Source organism: Cotesia glomerata, linkage group LG7 (genome assembly GCF_020080835.1).
Source record: "Cotesia glomerata isolate CgM1 linkage group LG7, MPM_Cglom_v2.3, whole genome shotgun sequence".
In the NCBI taxonomy this organism is placed as follows: Eukaryota; Metazoa; Arthropoda; class Insecta; order Hymenoptera; family Braconidae; genus Cotesia; species Cotesia glomerata.
Genome location: NC_058164.1, coordinates 21,807,803 through 21,825,487, shown reverse-complemented (window position 1 = coordinate 21,825,487; position 17,685 = coordinate 21,807,803). Strand labels below are relative to the sequence as shown.

Here is a 17,685-nt window from a genome sequence, read left to right as displayed (position 1 = left end):
TATTTCTTCTCAAATCTCATCAGTGCAAGAAAATTTTAAAACAAACAAACATAACAAACAATTAAACATAACATCAAGATAAATTTAAACAAAAACAAAGTAAATATCGGTGAGTAATTGAATCACGAGTTGGTAATGCACTACTGGCTATCGTTCAAATGCTTGGTTTATTTTTTTCTTCTTTTTTCTTCATACACATTTTGTCGGCCTCTCCCTATAAGAGTGAATATATTTGTTCTTTCTTTCTAACTAAACCTTTCTCTGTTAGCTTCAGTTTTGTTTTTTTTTTTTGCTTACTTTTCTCACCTGTACTATGGACGTGGACAGTGCTAAGTCAGCAGAAGGGGAAGCTGGGGGGTTGATATGACACACTGAGTTGAGGTTCTTACAAATAGGCTTCATGATGTGTCCAGGGGCTGCCCTGAAACCTTATCTATGCTTACAATCGATATTAACAGTTATCTTTTTGTTATTTATTTATTGAAAACTTTTTTAAATTTAATACAAAATATTCATCATTTTAAAAAATTATAACAAATAATTCTTCTTACTTAAAATTTAATTTAAAATAATGGAAATATTATTTTGGCTTCTATACATCATTTTTTTTTATCAATTTTAAACTACACTACTTTAAATGCAAGTTTGGGATACGGAGTTGCAGTAAGCGCCAATATTTTGTAACTTTTATGATTTGAAAAATGATAATATACTAAATTCATTTTTTTAAGTGTGATCCAACTTCTGCGGTACAATGCTGTGGTGAATCGAACTCATACCAAAGGAAATCAAAGAATTTATTTTCTTGTACACAAAAGGGTATAAACTATTTAGAAAATCATTTTGAAGCATTCTATGCGAAATTTATCTCTTCAAAGATTTTTTTTTAATAGAAAAAATTGAAAACATATTATTTTATAGCATTGTTAGGCAATTTTTGCAGAATTAATAAAAATTGTGAAGATATATTACATTCAAAATGTTTTGAAAACCATCAATGTGCTTGTAAGCCGAAGTATATTCAGCTTAACAACACGCATAGTGCTCCATTACTTGGCGAATTTCGCAGGAAAAATGAAAAATGCGCCACTGAAAATGCTGTCTGTATTCAATCTGAGTGTCGACTTAAACCACAATTTTTTGAATTGTCTATTCTACAACGTGTACCAGGTTATTAATTAATTTAGGCGAGGAAATACGTATAGAAAGATGTTTTCATGCTTATGTTTTATTAATTTTTTTTAGGTATGAAAATTAAGGGGACCCGGTGGTCTAACGGCCTAAAATTTAAGCTATTTTAAAAATCTTCTTTCTGTATAAAGATAATGACTAATGCTTTCAAATTTTTTTTACACTTATTTTATTACTTATCAACTACATAAAAATTAAAATCAAAACAAAAAAAAATTTTTTTTTATATTAGAAAAATAGCGCTGAAGTTCCGCTCTCCAAAAAAAATGGACCTGACTGGTTCAGGTCGATCGATCTCTCCCTCTGATCTGAAATAAAAAAAAATGACGGATTTTTAATTAGTATAAGTATAGTTATCGTCGGAACTAGAATGAAAAAAAAAAAATATTTGACAAAATGGCGCGTAGTTCAAAGAATTTTTTGAAAACGAGTTTCAGATTCGTACTTTTAACTACGCGCCATTTTGTTAAATAATTTTTTTTTTTTTTTTCATTCTAGTTCCGACGATAACTATACTTATACTAATTAAAAATTCGTCATTTTTTTTTATTTCAGATCAAAGGGAGAGATCAATCGACACGCACCAGTCAGGTCCATTTTTTTGGAGAGGGGAACTTCAGCACTATTTTTCTAATTTAAAAAAAATTTTTTTTTTTGTTTTGATTTTTATTTTTGTGTAGTTGATACGTAATAGAATATGTGTAAAAAAAATTTGAAAGCATTAATTATTACCTTCATATAGAAATAAAATTTTTTAAAATAGCTTAAATTTTGGGCCGCTAGACCACCGGGTCCCCTTAATGTTGTTTATTGAAACTATCAGGTTATTTTATACATATATTTATATTTTTCCATATTTTATGACATTATAACTTAAAAAGTAACGGAGATATCAACTGACACACATCGTAGGTTGTTTTCCGACTTAGCAGTTGGTGTGTATTATGAAAGCCACAATTTTTATCTGAAATCAATGGTACAGGAAAATTACTTTTCTTTATACAATTACGTTGAATATAAACCTCCATCATAAGCGATATTTTTATTTAAACTATTTTTTTTTTAATAAACAATATATGAAAAAATGGTAAAAAATCACGACTTAATTTCACAACCCTCTAAAAAATGCAAATTTTTACTTTTTTTTTTTTTTTGGAATTGAGGTTCATATAAAAGATACACTTATAAAAAAAGTAATTTTTCTGTGCCATTGATTTCAGATAAAAATTGTGGCTTTCATACTGCACACCAACTGCTAAGTCGGATGACATCCTACGATGTGTATCAGCTGATATCTCCGCTATTTGTTAAGTTATATTGTTGTTTAATACGAAAAAATACTCATAAATATATGTATAAAATAATCTGATAGTTTCAATAAATAATATTAGCTTTTTATATCATAAAAAAATTAATGAAAATGGTCTTCTACACGTATTTCCCCCCTTAATCCAACAATAATTAATAATTATAATAGTGACTCTTGACTAATTTTTTTTTTAATAGAATTTTAATCAGACGACGGTTTCTTTGGTTGCAGAATTAACTTCTGCGAGCTAGTCATTATGCTGATAATATTCTTCAGGAAGAAAGACTGCCACTCATCGACGGGACAAATTAGATCCAAAACAAGCAATTCGTATCCCTGGTCAAAAACCGCGTCACGATAGCTTGTTTCTTCAGAATCGGTTGTTTTGTGGTCGTAAATTTGCTTAAAAAAATCAAATTCAATCAACAGCGCACCACCTACACGCTTCCACTCTTCAAAATCGCTCGTAAATTTATTTTTTAAAACATACAAAAACATTTTAGCTTCATTAGGCATTTCTTCTTTGCGAGCGCTTAATTTTTTAAACCAATTTTCAATTTGACATTGCGATGTAATTATTATTATTTTAGCACCTTTATTCCTTTCGTAAACAAATTCAGCTGCGCATGAAGCTATGTTGATGAGTTTGTCTTTGTCAATAGCTTCACCGAAGAGATCTATGGGGTTATTGTTTTCTTCTATAGATGATCCGATGATTTTCCCGATGACGGTAAATATTTCTTCTTGGTCTTCATCCGAAGAATTTGACGAGTAATATTCATCATCTCCCTCAAAATCATTCTCTTCATCTGTATAGTTTTCTAATGAAGATGTGTCTATATGCAAATATTCATCTTCATTCTGTTCTTTTCTTTCTTCTTCTTCTTTTATTTTTTTTTCTTCTTGTTCTTTGTCATCTTCCACTGAATTTTCTAATGACAAAACTTCATTAACCTTAGCTTCTTTAGCCGGGACTTCTTCTTCGGAAGACAAACGACGTTTATGTTCATTAGATGACTCACCACTGAAAGAAGACAACTAATTAACATCTGAGTAATACAAAAAAATTCTATGTAACAAAAAATTACTACACTACCTCAGTAACTGCGGATGAAATTTAATCTGAGGTAACTCTTCCTCTGAGTTTTCTACTAAATCGAGTACAGGAACGTACTTCAAGCTAAGTTCGGAAACTTCTCGTAAAAAATTACCGGACTTAGCTGTCAGACTTTTAAAACCTTTATGGACTTTTTTTATTACATTAACATAAGTCTTTATTGCTTTGCAGCCATTACTCGGTATGCCATCTTGAAATGTCGGCACATCAGTGGTTAAATAATTAGACAATTCGTTCAGATTTAGGCATAATTTTTGTATGTGGTTATTTAACTTTTTGACCAAACGATGCTGGCAAATACGTTTCTTCTTATCAGCTCTTTTATTTGGTTTCATTGTTGCTAATTGTTTAACACTTTTTTAGGATCAGTTATTAGTAGGTTAGTTCTTTCATGGTTTTGGTACTCAATGGTCGATCAACAAACATTTTTTAACATCACACTGAAGTTAGCTGATATTAAAAATTTTTTTAGAATTTTATAACTATGAAATTATTATGAAAAAAATTCAATCAAAAAAATTCCACCTGTGAAAATAAAAAAAAATCATTAGTAGAAATTTTTAGAAGCATTTTTTTTTTGTTGTGATTTATTGTTGTAATAATTAAAAAAAAAATTGACGATTGTCAGCTAACTTCAAGTGATATGATCATAAATTATTGACCCAAATATTTGATTGGTTATTTTATAAATTTTTTTAATTTTCTAAATTTAGTTAGCATAAAAAAATTATAAAAAATTTTTAATTATATATAAATTGAAAATTCTTATTTTTGTTTTATAAATTGCCTTAAATAATTACAGATTGTTGAAAAATATTATAAATTTATAAATATTTTTATTAACATTTTTTATATACATATAATTAAATATATTTTATTTAAGCGTATTATTAAAATAAATAAAATTTTTTTACTACCTTACAAATATTTAATATTAAAACTTACAATAATAATTAATTGAATAATAATGTATCTAATTATTTCTAATAAATTCATTCAGAGTTTTTAATGATGATATTCTTGGCGGAAACTTAATGATACGAGTAAAGAATAAAACTAGGAAACTTAAAAAAAAAAAATTTCAACTAAACACTGAGAGAAAAAATTTATTCTAAAAAAATATAATACTAAAGTTAGCCGATGTTTTTAATTTTTTTTTAATAATTAAATTAGAACAAAAAAATATTTTTTTTAAATTGCACTGACAGTTTTTAAAGTTTTTTACGAATAAAAATTTTTGTTTTTATTTTTTTGTAATTATTTTTTCAATAAAAAAAAATTCTAAAAATTTTTAGATGTTGGCTAATTTAATTTTCATAAAAAAATGGACATTTTTGTGACAAGAAATCAATTTATTTAAAATTTAAAACAATTTTATTTCTTAGCTGAAGAAAAAAGTTTTTTTGATTTGAAAAAAAATCAATTTGTGAATTTTTATCCAAAATTTTTACTTTCCAAATCTAGAAAACTTTTTTTCAACAAGAAATTTACGTAAAAAAATTTTTATTTCTTCAGCTAAGAAACAAATTTGATTAAAATTTTAAACAAATTAATTTTTCATTAAAACATTGTTCATTTTTTTCAAAAGAAAATTTTTTTCTCAGTGTATAATTTCAAAATTGTATTTTTCGAAATATTTCACCCAAAAATAAGTAATTATAATTAGTGAAAAAAAAATTTTTTCTTTCACCCTTTATGTCTTAAATTTCAGATAAATTTTTAGCAAATCAATTAATAATAATAACAACAATAATAATAATAATAATAATAATAATAATAGAATTCAAACTAAAGAAGTACTATTAAAATTGCATGATCCAAAAATAATATTAATGAATAAACTATTTACTGCGGTCTGTAAGATTAATTTAAGCGAACAGAAAATATCATTAATAATATTTTTAATATCCTCAGGCACATCACCATCCAGTGGAAGCTTCAAATCAATAATAAGTAAATCCGGACTATGGCTATTAATAAGATTATACAAGGACAGTTCAGTTTGATTCCGTTGAAAAGCGTCGAAGTCAACGAAGAAAACACCGCCATTGAGTTTCTACTCTTTCCAGTCGTCAACTGTTCCATTGTTATCAAGACTATACAAATTAACAACATAGCACTAGGAACCTGGAATCTCCAAGCCAGGAACCTGCCGAACCACGACACAATCCGGGTGGATGATGTGATAAATATTATTCTGTTGATGGCCGTCAACTCTTTGTGTTTGAACAACGTCAGCGATAATTTTGTAATGTAGATAAATTCATCATCATCCACAAATTCCATGCATATTGTTTTAGAGCTCCTACTGTATTGAACGTCGTTGTAGGACTCTTTCCAAACCAAGTCAATCTGTTTGGAAAAGCAAGTCGATGAAGGATTATTGTGATACATCTTAGGTATTAGTATTTTGTGTTTGAATGTAAATGAGTCGTTGTACATCGGGACTCGCTTGATTCTAGTATTGCAATTGATATCTTCTTTCTTTTCTTCTTCGCTGGATAAGAGGTAATTATACTCATGTTTTTGATACTTCCTATAAATGAACATGGATTATCATTTGGTAACAATTATTAGTTGATTGATTGATAAAAATTAATTAAAGTAAAAATTTTTTTTAATTTTCAATACTGATGATTAGTTTCAATTAATTATCCGAATAATTTCTTTAAATTTTAGATTTCCAACAACTGCAGAAAATAGATGAGCTTAATTTTTAAAGTTTCATCACGAGTTCATTTTTCAACAGTTGAAAAAACTTTTTTATAAAATAAAAATTTTCAAATTTTCATTATTGAATTTAATAAAGAATTTAAGTGACTTTAAGCAGCCATTAAAATTTTTTCACAACCTTAAAAAAATCTAATTACTAATTTTTTATGAAAATTAATTTAGCATATATTCAATAATTTTGTAACAAGTCATCTTTAAAAGAATCAGCACGAAATAAAACCAGCAAGGTAATTGAAAGAAATAACAACATCTGAACGAGTGTAGTAAGCAGTGCAATCTATGTGACAAAGAAGACGGTGATGTTTTTATATTTCCTAAGAAAAATGTTAGATTATAAACAAATATTATTCCCTATTAAGAGTTCTTGATAATTATATGAAATTTTTATATATAAACAAAAATGTAACAAAGTTTGTAGAACAGAATGGCAAAAAAAATTAGAAAAAAAAAATTGACGTGTAGAAATTTGAAAAAATAAAAAATGTAATTTTTTAAAACAATTTTTTTTTAAATAATTTTTTTGTTAACTAAAATTAAAAAATTGTTAAGTGACTGCTAACGTTAATGCCATAATTTTTTTATATGCTAAATAATTGTAAATTCTTTTATTGACAATAACAAGATTACTAATGAGACAAAATGAACTAAAAGAAAAAAATAAACTCGTTTAAAAATTAAAAGAACATAAAAATCGATTGCATTGATTAATGTTAATTTATAAATTCAAGATAAAAAAAATAAATACTTCAATTTAAATAAAAATAAAAAAAAAATTTATTACAGAAAAAAATATCTCAAACAAGTGCATGAAGACTTAAAAAATTTTGTAGCAACTAAAAAATAAAAAATTTTCATTAAATGTAATGAAATAAAAATAAAAAAATTACCTTCGATTTATCGCAAAAGTATCTTTAGCACCAAAATATCCCAGTGGAAAATCAGTCTTATTCTTTGAGAAGTTAGGCCTTCCAATTGAGACTCAGAAGCTGGCACTAGCTGGTCGTCAAACAAAGCTGCTATATCCAGAGGATCAAAATTTTCATCAATTGAGTCCACCAAATCAATCAGATTGTCTACGATAAGCGATTTTATTTTATAATAGGAGATTTTTTGGACGAAATCATTAGACTTTTTTTCAAGACTTCTTAATTCTTGGTCCAAACACCTGATAATAGTCAAGTAATCAATTACTGTATTCAAACGCTTGTTGTAATAAATATTCTTGTTATTTTGGACGAAAGTTTGTTCGAAGGCACTTTGCAAATTGTCGTTTAGATTTTTTATTTCTTCTAAAGAAACTTTTATGTGATTTTTCAGTTTCTCTGCCAACTCTTCTTTGGAAATACTTTTGATTCTTTCAGGATCATTTTTACAATTGAGTGATCGGTGGGAAAATAAAGATTTTAAAATGATTCAATCCATGCAAATTGTTTTTAATTATTTTAAATTGTTTTTCTTAATAAGGGTGATCCGCAAAAAATCCTGTTTGACACAACTGATAGAATATTTTTTTTTCTTTTTCAGATATTATTGGTGAAAATTGTGACGATGATGAATTTTGTTCATAAGTTAAATTTGCAAAGTGCACAGAAAGTAAAAAATGTAATGATTCATTCAACACCACGACAATTAATAAAATTAGTTGTCTTTCAATTTTGAACGGGGTTTGCTTTGAAAATGCCGATTGCTTCTCACAAAATTCTCACTGTGTAAACAATAAGTGTCAATGCATTCCTGGTTTTACACCGGTCTCTAATATCAAATGCGTTGAAAGTAAATAATTTTAATCATACTAAATAACTTCCAACTTTTCTAGATAAAAAGTGCGATAATGATTACGATTTCATGAAAATAAAACACTCAGAATGTTCAATAAACAATGTGTGTTCTTGTAAGAATAATTATGTTCAATTTAATAAAACAACATGTGGGATACCCATTTGGGGGCCTTGTTCAAAGAATGAAGACTGCACTGTCATTAATTCGCTCTGCAAGAATAATTTTTGTCAATGTAAACTTGGTAGTATATCCAAATTCTTCAATAATACCGTATGCGTACAACAATTAGAGATATTTTGTATTACTGACAAACACTGCGACGATAATTCTGTCTGTGTTGATAGTTTTTGTCAATACAAATCTTTTTCTGAACGACAATCGAATAATAAGCGTGCAAGTTCGTATTTAAACAAATTATCTTCATGATCTTTTATATTTAAAATACAGAGGAGCAATTTCACGCTCTCGTCACCTATCAATAGAATTATCAATGCATGCAATACTATAGTCCAACAGTGTAGTAATATTGATCTGCTCGACTTTGCATCGCGTACTAGTGCCAGAGAACTTGCAACCATTGTCATAAACTCCAGGCAAACAGACTAACATTCTCCAACATCTATATTTACATCCACAAATAATATCTAAGCTCATAAACTGTTATTTATTATATTATCTACTATTTATAAACCTCAGCATTTTGGAACCAAATATTATGAATTATTCTATTTATTAAGTATATAACATTACTAGAAGATTGTGTGTATACTTGTTTGTAATCTGTTTATATATATCTATAATGTACCAACATCTTGCAAGTTGATTATGTAATGCTAGCATACACACACATTATCATTATTATAAACTAGCCGTTACCCGCCCGCTTCGCGTGGCGTACAATATACGCCATGCTCGAAAAATATTAATTTTGTTATCTAACTACGTTAAGTAGTTTAGTTTTTTTATAAATGTAACAACAAAATATGTTCTAAGCTATTAAGGTAAAAGCTCCGATAGATGATCACTCCGTGTATTTGTATATCTATATTCACAAATATAGGTATACAAATACATAGAGTGATCATATAATGCTACATGATCATTATATCATTACATAGAGTAATCATATAATGGTACATGATCATCTATTAGAGCTTTTACCTTATATAAAAATTTTTAATTTTTTTTATATTTAATGCCTTCTTATTATCCTTTAGGAATTGAATTTTATAATTTTTTAATTAACGCCCACGCAAGGATTTGTGAGGGTGGCATTTCATAAAATTCATTCTTTACAGCTCAAAAACTCCAAAAAAATCAATCTGGCCAAGTTTCAATCCTTTAGCTGCTATAGATTAAAAGGTACAATTTCTTTTAATTTTACGCCCACGCACGGACATGTGGGGGTAGAATTTAATGAAATTTATTCTTAACAGCTCAAAAACGCCAAAAAGCATTCTGGCCATGTTTCAAAGTATTAATAGCTATAGATTGAAATTTACGAATTTTTTCTTAATTTGACGCCCACGCACGGGCACGCCAGGGGGGTGGAATGTCACAGAATTCGTTTTTAAAAAATTTCTAAATGTAATTTGAAACATTCTGACCAAGTTTTGAACTATTAAAAGCCATAATTGAAAAATATGAATTTTTTTTCGTGAACACCGCCGCAACCCCCCTTGTAGGTGGAATTTCGTGAAATCCGTTCTTAGCTGACCTCTACTTGGCAAAAGGAATATTCCTGCCAAATTTCAAGTCTCTAGGTCTTATAGTTCCAGAGATATCGTGATGAGTGACTATCGATATCTATAGAAAGTCTCCTATATATATATATAGATTAATATATAAATGTTACCTGATGCTATGATATATATATTTAATTTTATACTATTGTATCTTATATAATTTACATATTTATAATATCAAACGTAATGTTTTATATATATTATTGTATTTTGGCTACTTGTGCAAATCAGAATCACTATATGTATCTTTTTGTAACCTTTTTATTGGCCTTAAAAGGCTGTTAGGTTATATGCAATAAAGAAAATAAAATAAATAAAATAAACGACACCCCTGCAATAATATACAATCAACTCTTCCTGGAAATGATCAATAAATATACGTCTCACACGAAGCTCTTCACCGACGGCGCTGCGCTTAATAATCTCCGTGGATGTTCAGTCTGCTATAACGAAACAATTTTAAAATTCAAACTCTCGTCCGAATTTTCTGTATTCTCATGCGAAATAACAGCCATCTCAATAAGTCTGGATGTCATCTTAACCAACCATTTTGAAAGAGCAGTTATATGCACTGATTCGCTGTCATCAATCCATGCCCTGATGAACCCTTACAACGACGTAAAAGAAGTACAGGATTGCCAGCAGAAACTCTTAAAACTATCGGAACAATGTGAGATTGTAATAGCGTGGGTTCCAGCCCATGTTGGAATTACTGGAAACTAGCAAGCGGATGAACAAGCAAAACTTGCAATGATAGACGGAACCGATCTAACTAATCTACCTATACCCATAAAAGATTACAAAAAAAAAACTTAAAAGACACATCAGTGCCGAATGGAACCGAATGTGGACCTCCGAAAAACATACTCACCTCCACGAAATCAGAAGTAATATTTGGGAAACTCCCCCTCAATTCACTCTAAGATATGACCAATGTATAAGCTCCAGACTAAGAATAGGACACACTCGGTTCTCACATGGTCACAATGAATAAATCTAACCCCGCTATTTGTCCAGGATGCAACGACATTGTCTCAGTTAAACACCTTACAACCTGCCTAGGGTTAACTCAACAGAGAAATACATCGCAGCTGCCCAACAACATGTGTCAAATCCTTAATGATAGAAAATACTTAAAAAAATTCGCTGACATCATTAAATGTCTGAAACCAGAAACATAATCTACATTGTATGTAAATTGCAATATTATATAACTCTCCTGAAATTTGTATTTATTTTTTTTTTTCTCTTGTCAATGTTTTGTATTATAATTTTGTAATCTTTTCTTTTCCGTCGCCAAGGACCTTTCGATTTGAGCGACGCTAAATAAATAATTTAAAAAAAAAAAAAAATAAATTTTTTATTTTTATGACCAAACTCCAAATTTCAGAAAATTTGGGACAAAATTGCTCAATGGATCAAGAATGTTTGCATAACTCGCATGCTGAATGTTCAATAGATAAGATTTGTGTCTGTGGAGAAAATTATTATGAATTTAATGAAACACTTTGCTTGCCGCTGCTTGGTGGATTTTGTTCCAATGATGAAGACTGTCATCTTGTTGATAATTCTTATTGTCGTGATAGAGAATGTCATTGCAAATTTCACTATGAATCGCTTTTAAATGATCAATGCCAAGCATGTAAGTGGATTGAAATTATCTGAAAAAAAGTAAAAATTGTAATTATACTGTGATGTGATTTTAATTGGGATTTACTTTCGGTATATTTGAATCAAGCTTGTAAATATGATGATGATTGTGATAAAATAGAAAATTCAAAATGTTCGAAGGATAAAAAATGTGTTTGCCAGGCAAATCACTCAGTTTTTGGTGGAAACCAGTGTTTAGCTCATGTTGGACAATTTTGTATCAACAATGATAACTGTGTTTCTAAACCAGTTACTGTTTGTATTAATAATAAATGTCAATGCATTGATAAATTTGTTTCACTTCAGTCTAAAGATAATTGTGTTCCAAGTAATTAATTTTTTAATTATACGCTGAAAGAAAAAATTTACTTAAAAAAAAAAATTAGCAATCTTGTAATAAGAAGTTAATTGGTTTAAAATTTTAAACAATTTTATTTTTTAGCTGAAGAAATAAAAATTTTTTTCACAGTAACTTTCGTGTTGAAAAAAAATTTTTTTGATTTGGAAAAAAAAAATTTAGACTGACCGCTTAAAAATTTTTTAACGAAAATTGTTTTTTTTTTAGTCTACAAAATTTTTTTTCAACAAGAAAGTTACTATGAGAAAAATTTTTATTTCTTCAGCCTAAAAATAAAATTATCTAAAATTCTCAATAAATTAATTTCTTATTGTAATATTGCTGATTTTTTTTAAAATAAATTTTTTCTCGCAATGCAATAATTTAAAAAAAAAATTAATTATTTATCATTTTGATATTTTTACTGTCATATTGGGCGGACCTTGTAAAGATCATAGAGATTGCAACATAATAAAAAATGCTAAATGATTTGAAAACAATATTTGTAATTGTCGTAATAATTATTATGCTTTGGATGAAGTTTCATGCGGACCTTACATAAATCAATCATGTTCGGATGATGATGATTGTATGGTACATTCTTCAGTATGCATTGACAATCAGTGTCAATGCCAACAAAATTTCTCAGCTGTGTCCCGTTTCCAATGTGTGAAGAGTTGGTATTAATTTTTTTTTCTCTAGAATGACAAGATATTTTTTTTTATCTAAATTTTTTATTTCAGATAATTTATTATTCTCGTGTAAAATTGATTCAGATTGTGGAAATCCATGGCATTCAAAATGTTTGGAAAATAAAACATGTGGTTGTAATCCAAAAAGTATACTTATTAACAAATCAACATGCTTACCACTTATGGGCGGACTGTGCTGGACTGACACACAATGTATTACTATTAAATATTCCTATTGTGTTGATTTTCACTGTCAATGCAACTCAAATATTCATTATATCGCTGACAATATGTATTCTCACATTTTCTTCTCTTGATCAACAAATCATCAGGATTTTATATTTTTTAGATAATAAATTAAAAAAACTAAAAAGTACGCTTTAATGGGAAACAAAACTTAAAGGTAGAAAATAATTTTCAAATATTAGAATTATTTTATTAGAAGATATTTGTAAAATTTGAGTTATTAAAATAATTAAAAAAAAGACCCACATTTTTTATAACAATGAATTTTATTTATTTATTTAAACAAACCCAACAGCTTACGTCATTAACAAGGTTGATAGTTACAATAGTTAGTATAGAAAAAATTTGTAATGTATAACAAGATTACTTATAAATAGTACATTAATTTAATAGATAGATTGCTAAATGAGTAGACCATTGATGTGTTAGCAATTGCAAACCAAAAAAAAAAAAAATTAGGAAAACGGTTGACCCTGAAGGCCATTCCTGCACCTTCCCGCCAATTCTATACCTAAACGCTTGAAATTGCACTTATGACGTTTTTGAGGTCTTCGAGCTCATAAATACAATTTGTGTATTATTTTGAGCTCTTTGAGCTCAAAAGTTTGATAGAAATTTGATAAAATACTATTTTTTGAATTTTCAAATCGCAATAACTTTCGAATGAATGAACCGATTTTCACGCGGTTGGTGGTATTCGACGCAGTTTTTCAAGTTTCATATAGAATCTTTAAGTTTAAATTGATAGAGCGAAAAATTTCGGAGTAATTCCGAAAAAACACTTTTTTCGGTTTTCTTTCGTCAACGATAACTCACGAACGAATCAACCGATTTTGACCAGACTGGTGGCGATCGACGTGGTTTTTTGATGTTAAAATGTTCCAAAAAAACAACTTTTGAAAAAATTTTTTTTTGTAGTTTTTTTGCGATTTCTCAAAATCTACCGGTCCGAATCGTTCTAAAGTATATTCAAAATCTAAGTTCGGTCGAGCCCTTTCGAATGGCACTAACCGCGATGAAATCGGTCAAGCCGTTCAAAAGTTATGAGAGGTTTACATACATCCACACACACACACACACACACACACACACACACACACACACACACACACACACACACACACACACACACACACACACATTCGGGGCTGAGGAGAAACTGCTACCGGACGCGTCTCCCCGAGCGGATGGGAGGATGTTCGCTGTCCTTGGATGACACTTATTCTCTTAGTTGATAGTGCGAGCGAGAAACTAAAAAAGACGCGACCAACAAAGGGTTAAATATAGTTCATTGATAAATATTTTAATCAATTTTAAATATTTCAAAATGAACTTTTATAATAATGAAATCAATAATTTAGATATTCTACAATATATATGTAAACGTAAGATGTAAGATAAATGCCCCAATATATGATCATATACTGGTACATGATCATTTACTGGGGCTTTTACCTTATATAACACATTATGTAAAAAGATATTAATAAACATAATTAAAAATTGAAAAAAAAATTAGGAAAACGGTTGACCCTACAGGCCATCATTGCAACTTCCCGCTAACTCCATACTTAAGGAGGTATTGCCCTAAGAAAAAGACACCAATAGGTTAGGGCTATTAGTTTCTTTCTCACGCACTAGTCCTGCCTCTATATATTTACAGACTATCGCTCACTTACTTCCACTCACGTAAAATATCGAAAGTCACTAACTTCAAACATTTCTTATAAAAAAATGAATACCGCTCGTTTGTGTTATTTTTGATGAAAAAAAAATACTTAGTGTAACTTCAATTAAATATTCTGTTTTTCAAAAAAATCCTAAGAAAAGTATGGTTGTTATTCAATAAAATTTTCACTCTAAATACGGCCAAGATAGGGAATGCATGTTAAATGTACGATTTTTAATTGCTAATATTTCGAAAATTAGTACCGCAAGGATTATTAAAAAAAATGTATTCGTATAGAGGATACTTAAAAGTACACGTATTCACAAATTGAAGAATATCGTAAGAAAAGTGATTTTGCACGGTACCTCCTTAAGCGTTCAACATTTCACTTATCTTGTTTTTGAGCTCTTCGAGCTCAAAAATATAGTTTTTGTGTTATTTTGAGCTCGCCGAGTTCAAAAAGATAGCTGTTCTGTACTTTTGAGCTCAAAGAGCTCAAATTCTGATAGCAGTTTCACAGAACACTATTTTTTGAATTTTCAAACCGCAATCTTTTGAATGAACTAACCGATTTTCTCGCGGCTTACGGCATTCAACGCAGTTTTTTGGTCAAACTGAAAATTTCATAGAAATTCTGAAAAAAACATTTTTTTTCAATTTTTTTCAACAACGATATCTCACGAACGAATCAATCGAATTTGACCGGACCGGTGGCGATCAACGTGGTTTTTAAAGGTTAAGAGCTGATTAGCTTTTGGAATTGATCGGTCAAGCCGTTCAGAAGATATTTAAAAAAAACGAATTTTTGGAAATTTTATCTTAGAGATTTCTCAAAATTTATCGACTTGAATTCTTCGAATTAGTATCAAAAATCTAAGGACAACGGAACTCTTTGGAACATCGCTTATTTGAATCGAATCGGATGATCCGTTCAAAAGTTATGAGAGATTTACACTCACACACACACACACACACACACACACACACACTGTGATGAAAACTCGATTTTCGAAAAACGGGTAAAAACAATAACTTCCCGTTCTTTGAAAATTTTCAATTTTCTCAGCGGGAAGTTAAAAAATCATTGTCTAAAAATAAATTTTAATAAATTGGAATTATTTATTATAGTGTGACCCAACTGACCCTCAATCTTGTTGCGATGAAATTAACATATGCCGAAACATTTCAGAAAATATTTTTCGATGTATGTTAAACAAAGAAGGTATTAATTTTATTATTCCACTTTTTAAAAATTTATCAAAATTTTTTATTTAAAATTTTACAAAAATTCAATTATTTTAGAACTGGGAGAAATTTGCAAAACTGATGCACAGTGTGATCACATATTGCATGCGAAATGTTCAAGCGACAACAAAAAATGCATTTGCAGAGCAAATAACATCCAAGTAAAGAAGAAATGTGTACCTTTATTGGACAGTTTTTGTTGGAAGAACGAAAAGTGTGCTGCTAATAATTCTGCCTGCATTGACAATAAGTGTACATGCAATGCTAGTTATCGAAAGAACTCTCGCGGGGAATGCCTGCTAAGTAAGTAAATAATATAGAATGAAGAAATAGGTATGATTTTAGTTGATAAGTTTAATTTTTTCAGATGTACTAGGTCAGAGTTGCTCAAACGATACGTGGTGTTCAAAAACTAAATTTGCAACATGTTCGATAAATAAAATATGTAGTTGTTCATCTAACGCTATTGAAATTAACGGAATTCAATGTTCTCCGGTTTTTAATGGATTCTGTTGGCAGGATGATGAATGATTTCCAAGTTTTTCGGAATGTATTAATAACAAATGTCAATGCAAATCTCGTTTTGCTCCTGAATCTGATATAGAATGCGTACTAGGTAAGTAACTTGACATAAGATAATTGTAAGTCTAGGATAATTCAATATTGAATTCAAACTGAACACTGTAATAAAAAATTTGCAGAATTAATGTTGAGCCGATGATTTTCAATTGATTTACTCCCTCCGGAAATGAAATTCACTTTGAAATGAGTTTAATTAATGTTATTAGAAAAATTCACTCTGAGGAAAAAATTCTTGATTATTTTTATTGGATAAAAATAAGAAAATAGTTGTTACTCGTTTAAAAATTATAAAATGCGTAGTTAGAGATTTTTAAAATTAAAATTAATACAATTTTTTTGAATTTCTGTCAAAATTAATAATTTTTTTTTCAATTCAAAATTTATTAATTTCAATTTTTTCATGCTAGTTAAAATTTGATTTTTTTCAAAATTTCAATTGTCTTCAAAATTCAACTTTTTTTTTTATTTTCTATAGTTTACAAAAAGATTATTTTAAAAAATTTCAATTTTTTTTTAATTTCGATTTCCGTCGAAATTTTATTTTTTTTTCCAAAATTTGAGTTTTTCTCAAAATTCGATTCTTTTTTCTCAATTTTTGTAAGTATACCAACAAAAAATTTTTGTCAATTAATTACAAGTGGGGTTAATACCATTTTGAATGTATTGGCTGTATTCCGAGAATTCCGTACTTCGATATTTTATAGATTAAAATCCAGATTCACTCCAGAATCACCCTGCTAAAGAAAAACTCTACACGGAAAAAAATAAACTGTAATAAATAATAGTCTATTTATAATAAGTAATGATCAACTGCTAAAAATGACCATTTCAAATAGTAAAATTGTGATTTTACTAATCTTTACATGGAAGAAAATACTATTTCAAGCAGTAATATTCACTATGTGAATGTTGAAAATGTTGAAGTATAATAATTAAGAATTTTGACTTTGATATTTATCATTTCGTACCTAAAAAATGATCGCATGATATGAAAAAAACATAAAATACAGTTACTAAATTTCCAATACAAGCAACGTCAATATTTACAAAGTAAAATGGTAAATTTTTAACGCAACGCTAAAAATGAAACTATAATTATTGACTTGCTTGGACTGGTAAAGTATAAATTTTAAGAGTAAAATTTTTACTGTTTCAAATGTTAAATTCTTCTAGATTGAGACCCCCTTCTCCCTCCATGGGTAGTCTTGCGTAAAAATAGTAAAAATTATAGGTTACTTAGCTAAAGCTTAGTATATATACTTTTGCGACGCGTATAATCTCTAATTTTTTTGACAATACTGTACTATGACAACTACCTTAAACGAAAGTAAAAATAAATCAACAATGAGAATTCGAATTTTTACTCTTGAAATTTTTGGCTGAAGTTAAT

The 17,685-nt window shown here is 28.5% G+C and overlaps 2 protein-coding genes and 1 long non-coding RNA gene across 4 annotated transcripts; 2 read left to right on the top strand and 1 right to left on the bottom strand.

The window, feature by feature from the left end:
• Positions 1-49: 49 nt before the first annotated feature.
• LOC123268722 lies at positions 50-6,803 on the top strand. 2 transcript variants are annotated; one of them, XR_006510275.1, is made up of 3 exons: positions 50-109; positions 5,532-6,125; positions 6,539-6,803. It is a non-coding gene; the product is annotated as an uncharacterized LOC123268722 (long non-coding RNA). The 2 variants fall into 2 exon arrangements; XR_006510274.1 differs by lacking the exon at positions 6,539-6,803 and adding an exon at positions 6,297-6,421.
• LOC123268684 (MATH and LRR domain-containing protein PFE0570w-like) lies at positions 2,637-4,059 on the bottom strand. The gene is made up of 2 exons (XM_044733994.1): positions 3,597-4,059; positions 2,637-3,524 (listed from the first exon to the last, which is right to left on the bottom strand). The coding sequence occupies exons 1-2, from the start codon at positions 3,950-3,952 to the stop codon at positions 2,702-2,704; spliced, it is 1,179 nt and encodes a 392-aa protein (XP_044589929.1). The 5' UTR covers positions 3,953-4,059; the 3' UTR covers positions 2,637-2,701.
• A 4,484-nt stretch (positions 6,804-11,287) lies between the features above and the next one.
• LOC123269747 lies at positions 11,288-11,860 on the top strand. The gene is made up of 2 exons (XM_044735583.1): positions 11,288-11,516; positions 11,613-11,860. Exons 1-2 carry the CDS (start codon positions 11,288-11,290, stop codon positions 11,858-11,860), a joined length of 477 nt encoding a protein of 158 aa, XP_044591518.1.
• Positions 11,861-17,685: the final 5,825 nt, after the last annotated feature.